At 52.0% G+C, this 16,924-nt stretch overlaps 4 protein-coding genes across 5 annotated transcripts in view; 2 read left to right on the top strand and 2 right to left on the bottom strand.

The window, feature by feature from the left end:
- The window catches only part of LIN7B (lin-7 homolog B, crumbs cell polarity complex component), a 127,091-nt gene that overhangs the window by 36,077 nt on the left and 74,090 nt on the right, over positions 1–16,924 (bottom strand). The window lies entirely within an intron of this gene.
- The window catches only part of PPFIA3 (PTPRF interacting protein alpha 3), a 127,653-nt gene that overhangs the window by 68,468 nt on the left and 42,261 nt on the right, over positions 1–16,924 (bottom strand). The window lies entirely within an intron of this gene.
- KCNA7 (potassium voltage-gated channel subfamily A member 7) lies at positions 12,745–15,693 on the top strand. The gene is made up of 2 exons (XM_050772456.1): positions 12,745–13,628; positions 14,799–15,693. Exons 1-2 carry the CDS (start codon positions 13,074–13,076, stop codon positions 15,612–15,614), a joined length of 1,371 nt encoding a protein of 456 aa, XP_050628413.1. The 5' UTR covers positions 12,745–13,073; the 3' UTR covers positions 15,615–15,693.
- The window catches only part of LOC126943589 (uncharacterized), a 44,729-nt gene continuing 43,494 nt past the window's right edge, over positions 15,690–16,924 (top strand). Inside the window, exon 1 of the mRNA XM_050772509.1 lies at positions 15,690–15,693. The gene's annotated coding sequence lies outside the window, so the exon portion shown is untranslated. The remainder of the gene's footprint in view (positions 15,694–16,924) is intronic.

Here is a 16,924-nt window from a genome sequence, read left to right as displayed (position 1 = left end):
AAGCATTTAACTGAGTAAAGATAATTTGAGGCCGGGCGCGGTGGATCACGCATGTAATCCCAGAACTTTGGGAAGCTGAGGCGGTCGGATCACCTGAGGTCAGGAGTGCGAGACCAACCTGACCAACATGGTGAAAGCCCGTCTCTACTAAAAATACAAAAATTATCCGGGCGTGGCGGTGCGCGCCTGTAATCCCAGTTACTCGGGAGGCTGTGGCAGGAGAATCGCTTGAACTCGGGAGGCTGAGTTTGCAGTGAGCCGAGGTCGTGCCATTGCACTCCAGCCTGGGCGACAGAGCGACTCCGTCTCAAAAATAAATAAATATAAAAAAAAAAAGATATTTTGAGATAGTGGCCAGCATAATGAAGAACGATGGAGCAGAATAAAGGGATGGGAAATGAGAGCGAGTCTATTTTGATAATGGAAGCCTCTTCTGAAGAGGCAACATTTGAACAAAAACCAGATAGAAGCGAGATCTGGAGGCGGGGGGGAGCGGGGGGTGGTGTTTAACAGTTTAAGTGCAAAGGTCCTGAGCGAGGACCAGATGGCAGAAATCTCAGGTTGTTAGCCATGAGATCAGAGAGCTGGCACTTAAGTTATTTGAAGCCCTGTTGTTAAGTATCTTAAGTTTTGTGGATAGATTCAATAGCCTGTTTAATAACTAAATTACTGCAAAATTCAATTGACTAATTTTATGTTTCAATAAAAAGGCCAAGTGCAGTGGCTCACACCTGTAATCCCAGCACTTTGGGAGGCCAAGGTGGGTGGATCACTTGAGGAGTTCGAGACCAGCCTGGCCAACATGGTGAAATCCCATCTCTACTAAAAATGCAAAAATTAGCTGAGAGTGGTGGCACACACCTGTAATTCTAGCTACTCGGGAAGCTGAGGCAGGAGAATTTCTTGAACCCAGGAGGCAGAGATTGTGCCACTGTACTCCAGCCAGGGCAACAGAGTGAGAATGTGTCTCAAAAAAACAAACAAACAAAATAGGCCGGGTGTGGTGGCTCACATCTGTAATCCCAGCACTTTGGGAGGCCACGGTAGGAGGATCCCTGAGACCAGGAGTTCAAGACCAGCCTGGGCAACATGGCGAAACCCCTTCTCTACTAAAAATACAAAAATTAGCTGGACATGGTGGCAGGCACCTGTAATCCCAGCTACTTCGAAGGCTAAGGCAGGAGAATTGCTTGAACCTGGGAGGTGGAGGTTGCAGTGAGCTGAGATTGTGCCACTGCACTCCAGCCTGGACAGAGCAAGACTCTATCTCAAAAAATAATAATGATGACTGGGCACAGTGGCTCACACCTGTAATCCCAGCACTTTGGGAGGCCAAGGCAGGCAGATCATGAGGTCAGGAGATTGAGACCATCCTGGCCAACATGGTGAAACCCCATCTCTATTAAAACTACAAAAATTAGCTGGGCATGGTGGCCTGTGCCTGTTGTCCCAGTTACTTGGGAGGCTGAGGCAGGAGAATCGCTTGAACCCGGGAAGCAGAGGTTGCGGTGAGCCAAGATTGCGCCACTATACTCCAGCCTGGCAACAGAGTGAGACTTTGTCTCAAAAAAACAAAACAACAACAATAAAAAAAAAATTATAATAAAATAAAAGGGAGAAATCTGCCAAAGGAAAGGGATAATAGGCTTAACAGAAGTCTGGCCGGGTGCAGTGGCTCATGCGTGTAATCCCAGCACTTTGGGAGGCCGAGGCGGGCGGATCACGAGGTCAGGAGTTCGAGACCATCCTGGCTAACATGGTGAAACCCCATCTCTACTAAAAATACAAAAAAATTAGCCAGGCGTGGTGGCGGGCACCTGTAGTCCCAGCTTCTTGGGAGGCTGAGGCAGGAGAATGGCGTGAACCTGGGAGGTGGCGGAGCTTGCAGTGAGCGGAGATTGGGCCACTGCACTCCAGCCTGGGCGACAGAGCGAGACTCAGTCTAAAAAAAAAAAAACAAAAACAAAAAACAGAGGTCTGAAACACAGCAAAGGAGACATTAAACTTTAAAGCTCTGGCCGGGCGCAGTGGTTCACACCTGTAATTCCAGCACTTTGGGAGGCCAAGGTGGGTGGATCACGAGGTCAGGAATTCAAGACCAGCCTGGCCAAGATGGTGAAACCCCGTGTCTACTGAAAATACAAAAATTAGCCAGGCGTGGTGGTGGGTGCCTGTAATCCCTGCTACTCAGGAGGCTGAGGCAGAAGAATCGCTTGAACCCAGGAGGCAGAGGTTGCAGTGAGCCAAGATTGCACCACTGTACTCTAGTCTGGGCGACAGAGCAAGACTGTCTCAAAAAAAAAACAAAAAAAAAAAAAAACAAATACAGCTCCAAAATAATCCCTGATTCCATGTCCTGCATCCAGGGCACACTGGTGCAAAGAGTGGGCTCCCAAAGTCTTGGGTAGCAGAGTCCAGCCCCAATGTCTCCTCACACAGGTTGGAGTTTAGTGCCTGTAGCTGTTGTAGGCTCAGGGTACAATCTGCTGGCAGATCTATCACTCTGTGGTCTAGAGGGCAGGGGTCCCCTTCTCACAGCTCCACTAGTCAGCGCCCTGGTGGGGACTCTATGTTGGGCCTCCAACCCCACCTTTCCCCCTTGGCAATATCCTAGTAGAAGCTCTCTGTAGGGACTCCAACCGTGCAGCCAACTTCTGCCTGGACAGCCAGGCTTTCCTACACATCCTCTGAAATCTAGGTGGGAGCTGCTAAGCTTCCTTCACTCTTGCATTCTGTGCACCTACAGGCTTAATCCCACATGAAAGCTGCCAAATTTTATGGCTTGCACCCTCTGGAGTGGTGGCCCAAGCTATACTTGGGGCCCTGTGAGTCATGGCTGGAGATGGAGCAGTAGGGATGCAGGGAAGCAGTGTCTCCAGGCTGAACAAGAGACAGGGCCCTGGATCTGGCCCAAGAAACCACTCTTTCCTCATATGCCTCAGAGCCTCTGATGGGGGAGGTTGTTTTGAAGACTCCTGAAATGCCTTCAAGGCCTTTTTCCCATTGTTTTGGCTGTTAGCACTTGGCTCTCTTTTAGTCACGCAAACCTCTCTAGCAAGGCAATACAGCCTGCTTGTATTTCTCTCCTAAAAAATGCTCTTCTCTTCTCTACCACATTGCCAGGTTGTGACTTTTCCAAACTTTTATGCTGTGTTTCCTATTTACTGATGGATTTTTCAGAGACAGGGTCTCACTGTGTCACTCAGGCTTGTGGGCAGTGGCTATTCACAGGTATGATCCCACTCCTGATCAACACAGGAGTTTTGACCTACTCCACTTCCAGCCTAGGTCAGTTCAGCCCCTGCTAGGCAACCTGGTAATCTCCCACGCCTGTGAGGTCACCATATTGAAGCCAAACTTGGTATGGACACCCAATCAGCATAACACATTACAGCCCAGAACTCCTGGGCTCAAACAATCCTCTTGCCTCGGCCTCCAAGTAGCTGGGAGTACAGGCACGTGACACAGAGCCTGGCTGCCTCCCTTTATTTATTTATTTATTTACTTATTTAAGACGAAGTCTCGCTCTGCTGCCCAGGCTGGAGTGCAGTGGTCCATCTCGGCTCACTGCAAGCTCCGCCTCCCAGGTTCACGCCATTCTCCTGCCTCAGCCTCCCGAGAAGCTGGGACTACAGGCACCCAACACCATGCCTGGCTAATCTTTTGTATTTTTAGTAGAGACGGGGTTTCACTGTGTTAGCCAGGATGGTCTTGATCTCCTGACCTCGTGATCCACCTGCCTCGGCCTCCCAAAGTACTGGGATTACAGGTGTGAGCCACCGTGCCTGGCCCTTTTTCTTTTTTTTTTTTGAGATAGAGTCTCACTCTGTCACCCAGGCTGGAGTACAGTGGTGCAATCTCAGCTCACTGCAACCTCCGCCTCCCAGGTTCAAGTGATTCTCCTTCGTCAGCCTCCCAAGTAGCTGGGATTACAGGCGCCCACCACCATGCCCAGCTAATTTTTGTATTTTTAGTAGAGATGGAGTTTCACCATGTTGGCCAGGCTGATCTTGAACTCTTGACCTCAAGTGATCCACCTGCCTCAGCCAGGTGTGAGTCACCACGTCCAGCTGAGCCACCATGCCTGGCACCCTTTTAATTATAAATTCCTTTTTTTTTTTTTTTGAGACGGAATCTAGTTCTGTCACCAGGCTGGAGAATGGCACGATCTCGGCTCACTGCAACCTCCGCCCCACAGTTCCAAGTGATTCTTCTGCCTCAGCCTCCTCAGTAGCTGGGATTACAAACGCGTGCCACCACGCCCAGCTAACTTTTGTATTTTTGGTAGAGACAGGGTTTCACCATGTTGGCCTGGATGGTCTTGATCTCCCGACCTCGTGATCTGCCCTCCTCGGCCTCCCAAAGCACCATTCTTAACCTTCCACAAATCACTGCAGCATGGAAACAATGCACCAGGCTCTTTGCTAGATTGTAGCACAAGTGACTTTTACTCCAGTTCCCAACAATTCCTCATTTCCACCTGAGGCCTCATCAGCCTGAACTTCACTCTCCACATTTCCATCAGCATTTTGGTCACAACCATTTAACCAGTCTCTAAGAAGTTCCAAATTTTTCCTGATGTTGTTATGCTCTTATGGCCCCTCCAAACTCTTCTAACGTCTGTCCACTAACCCATTCTAAAGCTGCTTCCACATCTTCAGGTATCTTTTCTTTTTTTCTTTTCTTTTTTTTTTTTGAGACGGAGTCTGGCTCTGTTGCCCAGGCTGGAGTGCAGTGGCCGGATCTCAGCTCACTGCAAGCCCCGCCTCCTGGGTTCACGCCACTCTCCTGCCTCAGCCTCCCGAGTAGCTGGGACTACAGGCGCCCGCCACCTCGCCTGGCTAATTTTTTTTTTTTATTTTAGTAGAGACAGGGTTTCACCATGTTAGCCAGGATGGTCTCAATCTCCTGACCTCGTGATCCGCCCGCCTCGGCCTCCCAAAGTGCTGGGATTACAGGCTTGAGCCACCGTGCCTGGCCATCTTCAGGTAGCTTTATAGCAATGCCCCCCTCTGCTAATTTCTGTGTGAATCCATTTCACATTGCTAAAAAGGAATACCTGAGACAGGGCAATGTATAAAGAAAAGACGTGGGCCAGGTGCGGTGGCTCATGCTTGTAATCCCAGCACTTTGGGAGTCAGGGGCGGGCAGATCATTTGAGGCCAGGAGTTCAAGATTAGCCTGGCCAATATGGTGAAACCCCATCTATACTAAAAATACAAAAAATTAGCCGGGCATGGTGGTGGGTGCCTGCAATCCCAGCTACTTGGGAGGCTGAGGCAGGAGAATCGCTCGAACCCAGGAGGCAGAGGTTTCAGTGAGCCAAGATCGTGCCATTGCACTCCAGCCTGGATGACAAGAGTCAAAGTACGTTTAAAAAAAAAAAAAAGAAAGAAAGAAAAGAAAAAGATAAATGTAAATTATCCGGGTGTGGTGGCTCAGGTCTGTAGTCCCAGCTACTTGGGAGGCTGAGGTGGGAGGATCTGCTTGAGCCTGGGAGGTCAAGGCTGCAGGGAGCTGCAATAGCCACTGCATTCCGGCCTGGGCAACAGAGTGACACCTTGTCTCAAGAAAAAAACGTTAACATCACCAGTGATACGGCATATGGACGTCATATGCCCCCAGTATGATATAATGAGAAGAGCAATGCCTCTCTGTGGCATTCTCTCTACCCCCACCCCACAAAAAATATAACCTCAAACCAATCAAGATAACAGATCAGAGGAACACAAATTGAGAGACAATCTACAAAACAACTGACTAGTATTCTTTCAGTTTCCAGATCATGAAAGACAAGGAAAAAGTAACAAACTATCACAGATTGCAGAAGACTAAGCAGGTATGACAACCAAATGCAACATAGTAACCCAGACTGCAGCCTGGCATGGGAAAAAGACATTAGTGGAAACAGAAAACCTGAATGAACTCTGTCATTTTGTCAAAAGTATTCTGCCACCTCAACGTCTTGTTTTTTTGTTTTTTGTTTTTTTGAGACAAGAGTCTCGCTCTTTCTCCCAGGCTGGAGTGCAGTGGCACGATCTTGGCTCACCGCAACCTCCACCTCCCAGGTTCAAGCAATTCTCCTGCCTCAGCCTCTGGAGTAGCTGGGACTACAGGGGCCCGCCACCATGCCTGGCTAATTTTTGTACTTCTAGTAGAGACAGGGTTTCACCATGTTGGCCAGGCTGGGTCTCAAACTCCTGACCTCAGGTGATCCGTGCCCCCCAGCCTCCCAAAGTGCAAGGATTACAGGCATGAGCCACTGCTCCGGCCAATGTCTGAACATTAACAAACGTTGCCAAAGCAATGCAACATTTTAACATTTGGGGAACCTGGGTGATAGATATTTTTTAAATGTCTGTACAATATTTGTAATTCTTCTGTAAGGCTAAAAATAGTTCAAAGTGAAAATGAAACAAAATGGGCCCAGCACAATAGCTTCACACTTGTAATCCCAGCACTTTGGAAGGCTGAGGTGGGTGGATTACCTCAGGTCAGGAGTTCAAGACCAGCCTGGCCAACGTAGTGAGACCAAAAATCAGACTGGGCACAGTGGCTCATGCCTGTAATCTCAGCACTTTGGGAGGCCAAGTTGGGTAGATCACAAGGTCAGGAAATCGAGACCAGCCTGGATAACACAGTGAAACCCCATCTCCACCTAAAATACAAAAAAAATTTAACCGGGCATGGTGGCACGCGCCTGTAGTCCCAGATACTTGGGAGGGTGAGGCAGGAGAATTGTTTGAACCTGGGAGGTGGAGGTTGCAGTGAGCCAAGATTGCGCCACTGCACTCCAGCCTGGGTGACAGAGCAAGACTGTCTCAAAAAAAAAAAGAGCAGGGCCAGTGGCTCACACATATAATCCTAGCACTTTGGGAGGCTGAGGCGAGAGGATTGTTTGAGCCCAGGAATTTAAGACCAGCCTGGGCAACATAGTGAGCCCTTATCTTTATCAAAAATTTTAAAGAAAATTAGGCCGGGCGCGGTGGCTCAAGCCTGTAATCCCAGCACTTTGGGAGGCCGAGGCGGGCGGATCACAAGGTCAGGAGATCGAGACCACAGTGAAACCCCGTCTCTACTAAAAATACAAAAAAAAATTAGCCGGGCGCGGTGGCGGGCGCCTGTAGTCCTAGCTACTCAGGAGGCTGAGGCAGGAGAATGGCGTGAACCCAGGAGGCGGAGCTTGCAGTGAGCCGAGATCGCGCCACTGCACTCCAGCCTGGGCAACAGCGTGAGACTCCGTCTCAAAAAAAAAAAAAAAAAAAAAAAAAAAAAAAAAATTAGCTGGGCATGGTGGTGCACACCTGTAATCTCAGCTACTCGGGAGGCTGAAGCAGGAGACTTGCTTGAACCTGGGAGGCGGAGATTGCAGTGAGCTGAGATCGCACCACTGCACTTCGGCCTGGGCAACAGAGTGAGACCCTGCCTTAAAAAAAAAAAAAAAAAAAAAAAAAAGGCCGGGTGCGGTGGCTCACGCCTGTAATCCCAGCACTTTGGAAGGCCGAGGCGGGCGGATCACGAGGTCAGGAGATCACAACCATCCTGGCTAACACGGGAAAATCCCATGTCTACTAAAAAAATGCAAAAAAATTAGCTGGACGTGGTGGTGGGCACCTGTAGTCCCAGCTACTCGGGAGGCTGAGGCAGGAGAATGGCGTAAACCCGGGAGGCAGAGCTTGCAGTGAGCAGAGATCGAGCCACTGCACTCCAGCCTGGGCAACTGAGCAAGACGCTGTCTCAAAAAAAAAAAAAAAAAAAAAAAAAAAAGCTACCATAACCCTCAGAGAAGACTCTGGGAGAGTCTGACTGTATTATTTTCTTATTGCCACTACAACTTACCACGAACTTAGTGGCTTAAAACAACACAAGTTTATTAGAATGCAGTTCTAGGCCAGGCACGGTGGCTCATGCCTGTAATCCCAGCACTTTGGGAGGCCGAGACGGGTGGATCACGAGGTCAGAAGATCGAGACCATCCTGGCTAACATGGTGAAACCCCATCTCTACTAAAATACAAAAAAAAAAATTAGCCGGGCATGGTGGCGGGCGCCTGTAGTTCCAGCTACTTGGGAGGCTGAGGCAGGAGAATGGCGTGAACCCGGGAGGCAGAAATTGCAGTGAGCCGAGATCACACCACTGCACTCCAGCCTGGGTGACAGAGCGAGACTCCGTCTCAAAAAAAAAAAAAAAAAAAAAAAAAAATGCAGTTCTAGAAGTTAGACGTCTAAAATGGGGTGGCAGGGCTGTGTTTCTTCTGGAGGCTCTAGGGGAGAGTCTGTTTCCTTGCCTTTTCTAGCTTCAGGAAGCCACCCCCATTCCTTGGCTCATGGCTGTTCCTCCGTCTTCAAACTTCAAAGCCAGCACCATTGGCATCCTCTCTTCTCTGACCTCTATGTCCATCCTCACATCTTCCATGAATCAGACCTTCCTGCATCCCTCTTATTTATTTATTTTTTTTATTTTTTGAGACAGAATCTCACTCTGTTGCCCAGGCTGGAGTGCGGTGGCTCAGTCTTGGCTCACTGAGGCCTCCACCTCCTGGGTGCAAGCAATTCTCCTGCCTCAGCCTCCCCAGTCGCTGGGATTACAGGCGACCGCCACCATGCCCAGCTAATTTTTGTTATTTTTAGTAGAGATGGGGTTTTGCCATGTTGGCCAGGCTGGTCTTGAACTCCTGGCCTCAGGTGATCCACCCGCCTCAGCCTCCCAAAGTGCTGGGATTACAGGCGTGAGCCACAGTGCCCAGCCACATCCCTATTTTAAAGACCTTTATGATTAGTGTGCCTACCCAACTGATCCAAAATAATCTCCCTCACTCATCAGCCTTAATTTTTTATTTTTTATTTTTTTGAGACAGGGTCTTCCTTTGTCAAGCAGGCTAGAGCGCAGTGGTGTGATCATAGCTCACTGTAGCCTTGACTTCCTTGGCTTAAATGATCCTTCCACCTCAGCCTCCCAAGTAGCTGGATTACTGGGGTGCACAACCACACCTGGCTTTTTGTTTTGTTTTTGAGACAGAGTCTCGCTCTGTCGCCCAGGCTGGAGTGCAGTGGCGCCATCTCAGCTCACTGCAACCTCCGCCTCCCAGGTTCAGGTGATTCTCCCTCCTCAGTCTCCAGAGTAGCTGGGACTACAGGCGCGCGCCACCCTACCCAGCTCATTTTTGTATTTTTAGTAGAGGCGGGGTTTCACCATGTTGACTAGGCTTGTCTTGAACTCCTGACCTCAGGCAATCCAGCCACCTTGGCCTCCCAAAGTGCTGGGATATCAGGAGTGAGCCCAGTGCCTGACCCACCTTTTAAATTTTGTTCTAACTTACTGAGAAAAAATGGCACCTTGGCTGGGTGCGGTGGCTCACGTCTGTAATCTCAGCACTTTGGGAGGCCGTATCAGGTGGATCCCTTAAAGTTAGGAGTTCGAGACCAGCCTGGCCAACATGATGAAACCTCATCTCTACTAAAAATACAAAAATTAGGTTGGGCGCGGTGGTTCACACTTGTAATCCCAGCACTTTGGGATGCCGAGGTGGGCGGATCATGAGGTTGGGAGTTTGAGACCAGCCTGGCCAACATGGTGAAACCCCATCTCTACTAAAAATACAAAAATTAGCCTGGTGTGGTTGCGCGCACCTGTAATCCCAGCTACTCGGGAAGCTGAGGCAGGAGAATCACTTGAACCCAGGAGGCAAAGGTTGCAGTAAGCCAAGATCATACCACTGGACTCCAGCCTGGGCGACACAGCGAGACCCCATCTCAAAAAAAAAAAAAAATTAGCTGGTGCGGTGGTGCACGCCTGTAATCCCAGCTACTCAGGAGGCTGAGGCAGGAGAATCACTTGAACCCGGGAGGCGGAGGTTGCAGTGAACCGAGATTGTGCCGCTGCACTCCAGCCTGGGCAACAAAAGCAAGACTCTGACTCAAAACAAAAGCTAAAACAAACAAACAAGAAAAAACGAGAATGGGAGAAAAGAGGAGACAGAGACCAGGAAGTTGGGGGACAAAGAGAAATAGAGAAGGCCAAAGACCATGAAATAAATGAACAGACTTAGACAGAGGGAAGATAGAGACCCAGAGAGAGGGATACAGAAGTCCAGGGGACACAGCACCCCAAAAAGGGTGGGTACGGTGGTTTACACCTGTAATCCTAGCACTTGGAGAGGTCTAGTATGGTGGATTGCTTGAGCTCAGGAGTAGAAGACCAGCCTGGGCAACATAGCAAGACCCCGCTTCTACAAAAATTACAAAAAAATAGCCATGCATGGTGGCTCACACCTGTAATCCCAGCACTTTGGGAGGCCAAGGCAGGCAGATCACCTGAGGTCAATAGTTCGGACCAGACTGATCAACATGGAGAAATCCCGTCTCTACTAAAAATACAAAATTAGCTGGGCATGGTGGCACATGCCTGTAATCCCAGCTACTTGAGAGGCTGAGGCAGGAGAATCACTTGAACCTGGGAGGCGGAGGTTGCGGTGAGCCAAGATTGCACCATGGCACTCCAGCCTGGGCAACAAGAGAGAAACCCTGGCAAAAAAAAAAAAAAAAAAAAAAAAAAACAAACCTGGGAGATAATTTGAGCCCTTTGGGAGGCCAAGTCGGGTAGATCACAAGGTCAGGAAATCGAGACCAGCCTGGATAACACAGTGAAACCCCACTGCAGTGAGCACTCACTGAGGCTGCAGTGAGCAGTGCCACTAGACTCCAGCCTGGGTGACAGAGTGAGACCCCATCTCAAAAAAAAAAAAAAAAAAAGGAAAGAAAAAGGAAGAAAAGAAAAGAAAGAGAAAGAAAGAAGAGCGCGGGGTGCGGTGGCTCATGCCTGTAATCCCAGCACTTTGGGAGGCTGAGGTGGGCAGATCACCTGAGATCAGGAGTTTGAGACCAGCCTGGCCATCATGGCAAAACCTCGCCTCTACTAAAAATACAATTAGCCTCGTGTGGTGGCAGACGCCTGTAATCCCAGCTACTCGGGAGGCTGAGGCAGCAGAATTGCTTGAATTCAGGAGGCGGAGGTTGCAGTGAGCCAAGATCGCACCACTGCACTCTAGCCTGGGCAACTGTGCAAGACTCTGTCTCAAAAAAAAAAAAAAGAAAAAGAAAAAGAAAAAGAAAGGCCTGGGAGCAGTGGCTCACACCTGTAATCCCAGTACTTTGGGAGGCCAAGGCAGGCAGTTCACGAGGTCAGGAGTTTGAGACCAGCCTAGCCAACATGGTGAAACCCTGTCTCTACTAAAAATACAAAAATTAGGTGGGCATAGTGACGGGTGCCTGGAATCCCACCTACTCAGGAGGCTGAGACAGGAGAATCGCTTGAAATCCGCAGGCAGAGGTTGCAGTGAGCTGAGATCACACCACTGCACTCTAGCCTGGACAACAAGAGTGAAACTGTCTCAAGAGAAAGAAAAAAGAAAGAAAAGAAAAGATAGAGAAGGGAGGAAGGGAGGAAGGAAGCAGGAATGGAAGGAAAGAAGACAGATAAAGAGCGCCAGGATTAGCAGGGTGTTCTAACCACTTAGTGCCTCTCTCCACACCCCCAGCAGAGGGCGACCGGGAGTTCTTTCCTGGGAGTCTCGGTGATCAATCCCCTCCACTTCCCCCAAGCCCATCCGATGGGGCTATTTTTATGCAGTGTCACCGGACACCAGTGCCTAGAAGGCCACCGTCTTGTCTCTACGCCCTTCAGTTCCTGAGAATGACCCTGTGGCATCTCCCCGGCCCACACCCTCAACCCCCACCCGTTCCTGGCAAGCCCAGCCTCCTTTTGCGAGAGTCATAGCCACAGCTCAGGCCCTGCTGGATCTCAGAGTCTTGCGAAGAAGCCAGGTGGAGACTCCAGGGCGAACTCTGGGGAGAGAATGGGGCGTGCGTGCACTGCTCAGTGGTTTGCAGCTGCCAGAGTGACCCTAGGACGGGACAGCCAGCGGGACTGTGGCAGGACCCACATGGGGTGATGGTCAGGGAGAGATTCAGAGATAATGACTCCCGAGACTCTAAGTCCTCTAGGCACGCTAAGGGGAGACCCAAAGGGGAGGGGGAGAGGAAGCCTGAGGCAGAGGCATGGAGGGCTAAGAGATAATGAGCAAGAAGAGACCTAGAGAGGAGAGACAAAGAGACCAAGAGAGACAAGAGATAAACGGAGACAGACCAAGAGTCAAAATAAAGATGGAGATGAAGACGTAGAGGCTGGCAGACGGACCCATACAGAGGGCCCCGGAACGACGAATCTCAGAAATAAATGACTCATGGAGATACTCAGAGATACATCCCAACAGAGACAGAGACCCACAGGGGACAGCTGGATACAGAAACACAAGAGAGAGACAGAGGTGCAAAAAGGCAACTCCAGGCCGGGCGCGGCGGGTCACCCCTGTAACCCCAGCACCTTGGGTGGCCAAGGCGGAAATATCACTTGAGGTCGGGAGTACCAGAACTGCCTGGCCAACATGGCGAAACCCCGTCTCTACTGAAAAAAAAAAAAGAAAAAAGAAAAAAAAATTAGCTGGGCTTGGTGGCACCTGTAATTCCAGCTACTAGGGAGGCTGAGGCACGAGAACCGCTTGAGCCCGGGAGGCAGAGGTTGTCGCAGTGAGCCGAGATCCTGCCACTGCACTCCAGCCTGGGCGACAGAGGGAAACTGTGTCTCAAAAATAAAATAAAATAAAATAAAATAAAAAGAAAGGAAAAAGAAAAGAGGCCGCTGCAACCGAAGGCTCAGATTCTGACGAGACACACGCACATGGAAACTTGGAGAGACGCAGGACAGGATCCCGGCGGCAGAGGGACAGAGGGAAAGGGGACCCCGGGACGGCAAAGGCACAGAGCAGGCGCTGGCGGCGGCGGCGGGGCAGCTCGGCCGTCCCGGCAGAGGGCGCGCGGTCGCCCTGTCGCCCTCCGCTCCGCTGGGGTCACAGTGCCCCCTCCCCCGCGCCCTGGCCGCCCTGCCGGGCTATTTTTACGCGCGGACACCGGACACCGAGCTGGGGCTGGGGCGGCGGCGGCGGCCGAGGCGGGGCCGCACCGGGGCCGGGCATCGGGGCCACACGTCCGTTCGCGGGTCGCCGGGGCTGCGCGCGCCATGGAGCCGCGGTGCCCGCCGCCGTGCGGCTGCTGCGAGCGGCTGGTGCTCAACGTGGCGGGGCTGCGCTTCGAGACGCGGGCGCGCACGCTGGGCCGCTTCCCGGACACTCTGCTAGGGGACCCCGCGCGCCGCCGCCGTTTCTACGACGACGCACGCCGCGAGTACTTCTTCGACCGGCACCGGCCCAGCTTCGACGCCGTGCTCTACTACTACCAGTCGGGCGGGCGGCTGCGGCGGCCGGCGCACGTGCCGCTCGACGTCTTCCTGGAGGAGGTGGCCTTCTACGGGCTGGGCGCGGCGGCCCTGGCGCGCCTGCGCGAGGACGAGGGCTGCCCGGTGCCGCCTGAGCGCCCCCTGCCCCGCCGCGCCTTCGCGCGCCAGCTGTGGCTGCTCTTCGAGTTTCCCGAGAGCTCGCAGGCCGCGCGCGTGCTCGCCGTAGTCTCGGTGCTGGTCATCCTCGTCTCCATCGTCGTCTTCTGCCTCGAGACGCTGCCTGACTTCCGCGACGACCGCGACGGCCCGGGGCTTGCTGCTGTAGCCGCAGCTGGCCCGGTGAGAGGCGGGGCGTGGGTGGAGATGGGCGGGGTTTGGGAGGAGATGGGCGGGGTCCAGAGGGGACCTGGCCAATAATAAGGCGGGGCCAGGGGCTGCGAGGGGTGGGCCAGCCAAAGACAGGGTGGACGGGAGGCGGGGCCTGAGGATCCAAGTCGGAGGACCGGCCCCATCAGAAGGTGGGGTTGAGGTCAGTGAGAAACCCGGTGAGCAGAGGGCAGGGCGCTTGGTGCAAGGGGTAGGAGGACAGGAACCTTAAAAATCAGAGCTGAGGGGCCCCAGGAGAGCCTGAAAACTCCGGGGTCTGTGCGGCTGGGAAGGATGTGCTGGGGGTGATGAAAGCCAGGCCCTGAATAACGCCAGCTGAGGGTGCTGGAGCCCGAGGGGTAAGAGTAGGAGGAATCTATGGAAAGAAAGCCAGGCTTAGGGGCCAGAGGAGGGGCCTAGTGCTCAGCTTGCAGAGGTCTTTCTTTCTTTTTTTTTTTTTTTCTGTGAGACAGAGTTTTGCTCTGTCGCCCAGGCTGGAGTGCAATGACGCTATCTTGGCTCACTGCAAACTCCGCCTCCCGGGTTCAAGCGATTCTCCTGCCTTAGCCTCCTAAGTAGCTGGGATTACAGGTGCAGGCCACCACGCCCGGCTAATTTTTGTATTTTTAGTAGAGATTGGGTTTCATCATGTGGGCCAGGATGGTCTCTATCTCCTGGCCTCGTGATCTGCCCGCCTCAGCTTCCCAAAGTGCTGGGATTACAGACGTGAGCCACCGCGCCCGGCCGCATTATAGTCTGGGCTGGGACAGGGGAGGGCAAGGAAAAGCTAGGCACAAGGTGGTGGGGCCAGGGCAGGGACCCTCCGCATCTAGAAAATCAACAGTGGAGGCGGGACTTTCGGAGAGAAGAGGTTGCACCCTACTCAAACATGAGTTCCCAGGCATGAAGGGGCAGGAACCACCTCTCCAGCCACCCACCAGGTCAGGAAACCAGAAAGTCAATGGCCCAGGGATGATTCCTGGGATCCTGGGAGGAAGTCTGGGACAACCAGGTCACCGAGGGCCTTGGTGCAGCGGCTACTGACCAGTGTGTAAAGAGGAGCTGGGTATTTAAATGATGATTAAGGCTGTCCCCGTGTCCCCGCCCCAGCCTGACCCTCCCTGAACACTTTCCTCCCTGCAGTTCCCCGCTCGGCTGAATGGCTCCAGCCAAGTGCCTGGAAATCCACCCCGCCTGCCCTTCAATGACCCATTCTTCGTAGTGGAGACGCTGTGTATTTGTTGGTTCTCCTTTGAGCTGCTAGTACGCCTCCTGGCCTGTCCAAGCAAGGCGATCTTCTTCAAGAACGTGATGAACCTCATCGATTTTGTGGCTATCCTGCCCTACTTTGTGGCACTAGGCACCGAGCTGGCCCGGCAGCGAGGGGTGGGCCAACAGGCCATGTCACTGGCCATCCTGAGAGTCATCCGATTGGTGCGTGTCTTCCGCATCTTCAAGCTGTCCCGGCACTCAAAGGGCCTGCAAATCTTGGGCCAGACGCTTCGGGCCTCCATGCGTGAGCTGGGCCTCCTCATCTTTTTCCTCTTCATCGGTGTGGTCCTCTTTTCCAGCGCGGTCTACTTCGCCGAAGTCGACCGGGTGGACTCCCATTTCACTAGCATCCCTGAGTCCTTCTGGTGGGCAGTGGTCACCATGACTACAGTTGGCTATGGAGACATGGCACCTGTCACTGTAGGTGGCAAGATAGTGGGCTCTCTGTGTGCCATTGCCGGCGTGCTGACCATTTCCCTGCCTGTGCCCGTCATTGTCTCCAATTTCAGCTACTTTTATCACCGGGAGACAGAGGGCGAAGAGGCTGGGATGTTCAGCCATGTGGACACGCAGCCTTGTGGCCCACTGGAGGGCAAGGCCAATGGGGGGCTGGTGGATGGGGAGGTACCTGAGCTACCACCTCCACTCTGGGCACCCCCAGGGAAACATCTGGTCACCGAAGTGTGAGGGACAGTTGAGGTCTGCAGGACCTCACACCTCCCTAGAGGGAGGGAGGGAGGGCAGGGTGGAGGGCAAGGCTGGGGGGAGGGGATTGGGTTTAGGAAGAGCTAGGTTAAGTGGTAACGAGTGGGGAAACACTGAGTCTTGTTGGGTCTTGGGTTGTGTGGTTTGGTAGCTCCTGTGGGTATCTCCTGAAGCAGCAGCGAATGGCAATGAGTTGTGTTGTGTTAATGAAGACTCAATTGGTTCATATTACACTGAGTTGTGCAAAGCTCATGGAGCCTTTTGGGGTAGTGTTGAGATAGGTTTGGTCATATCATTTTGTGAGTTTCCTAGTCAGTGTTGGGTTTCGTTGGGTTGTGAGTCTGGGTGAGTGTTGTCTAGCTGCATTATGTAGGATTCTGTGGTTTGGTGGGTCCCCTAGGGCCATGTTGGGTCAAGTTAGATGGTCCCCCATGGCATGGTTGAGATTGATTGTGTGTGGTGTTCAGTTTCATTGAGACATGGTGGAAATTGTGTAGCTTTTTGATTCTTCCAGGGCCATGTTATTTTAAGTTCTGTGAACTTGTGAGTCATGTAGAAATGTAAAGAGTCAAGTGGTAGAATTTGAGCTTTCTAGGTAACATTGGGTTAAGTATGTATGACCAAATTAATCTTGTAGAATTCTGCTGGGCTGAATTGTGTAGAGGTGTGTGGCTAGACATTTTTCACGGCCACAGCGAGTTGAGTTGTGTTGAGTTGTACAACCATATGGGCCTTGTAAGGCCAGTTCAGTTGGGTCATGCCACTGTTTGAATCTCATAGGGCCATGTTGAGTTGAGTTCCATTGAGTTGTGTCACTATGTGAGTCCTACAGGAAGTTGGGTTGAGTTGGACTGTGTGAGTGAGTTCCATAGGGCCACATCAGGCTGTTTTGCGTTTAGTGGTAGCACCAGGACCCAAAGGTAATAGCAATGAGGAAGCATCGTGTATCAGGGAGCAAATGCGGTGGCGAGGGCTCTGGGAGATGTGCTGAGCTGGCTCCCCAGCTCACTGTAGGGGGTGGGACTGGATTCTTTATCCATGGGATTGGTTGTTCATCCAGAGGTGACTGGGGTGAACTAGGAAAAGGTGGATGCTCCTCCTCTTTACCCCACATCCACTTTATTGTGCTGTTCACCCCCAATCTCCCCTACAGTTCTACGCTCAGACATGGAGGTCAGAGCCACAAGGGAAGGGGGAGAGGGGGAGAAAACTGTACTCTGTCCAGACATGATAGAGGGACAGAGCCAAAAGGATGGGGAAAGAGACCCAGAAAAAGGAAGAGATGGAAACCC

This window comes from Macaca thibetana, chromosome 19 (assembly GCF_024542745.1).
Source record: "Macaca thibetana thibetana isolate TM-01 chromosome 19, ASM2454274v1, whole genome shotgun sequence".
NCBI lineage: Eukaryota > Metazoa > Chordata > Mammalia > Primates > Cercopithecidae > Macaca > Macaca thibetana.
The sequence above is the reverse complement of the archived record's forward strand: the minus strand, read 5'-3'. Positions and strand labels throughout refer to the sequence as shown.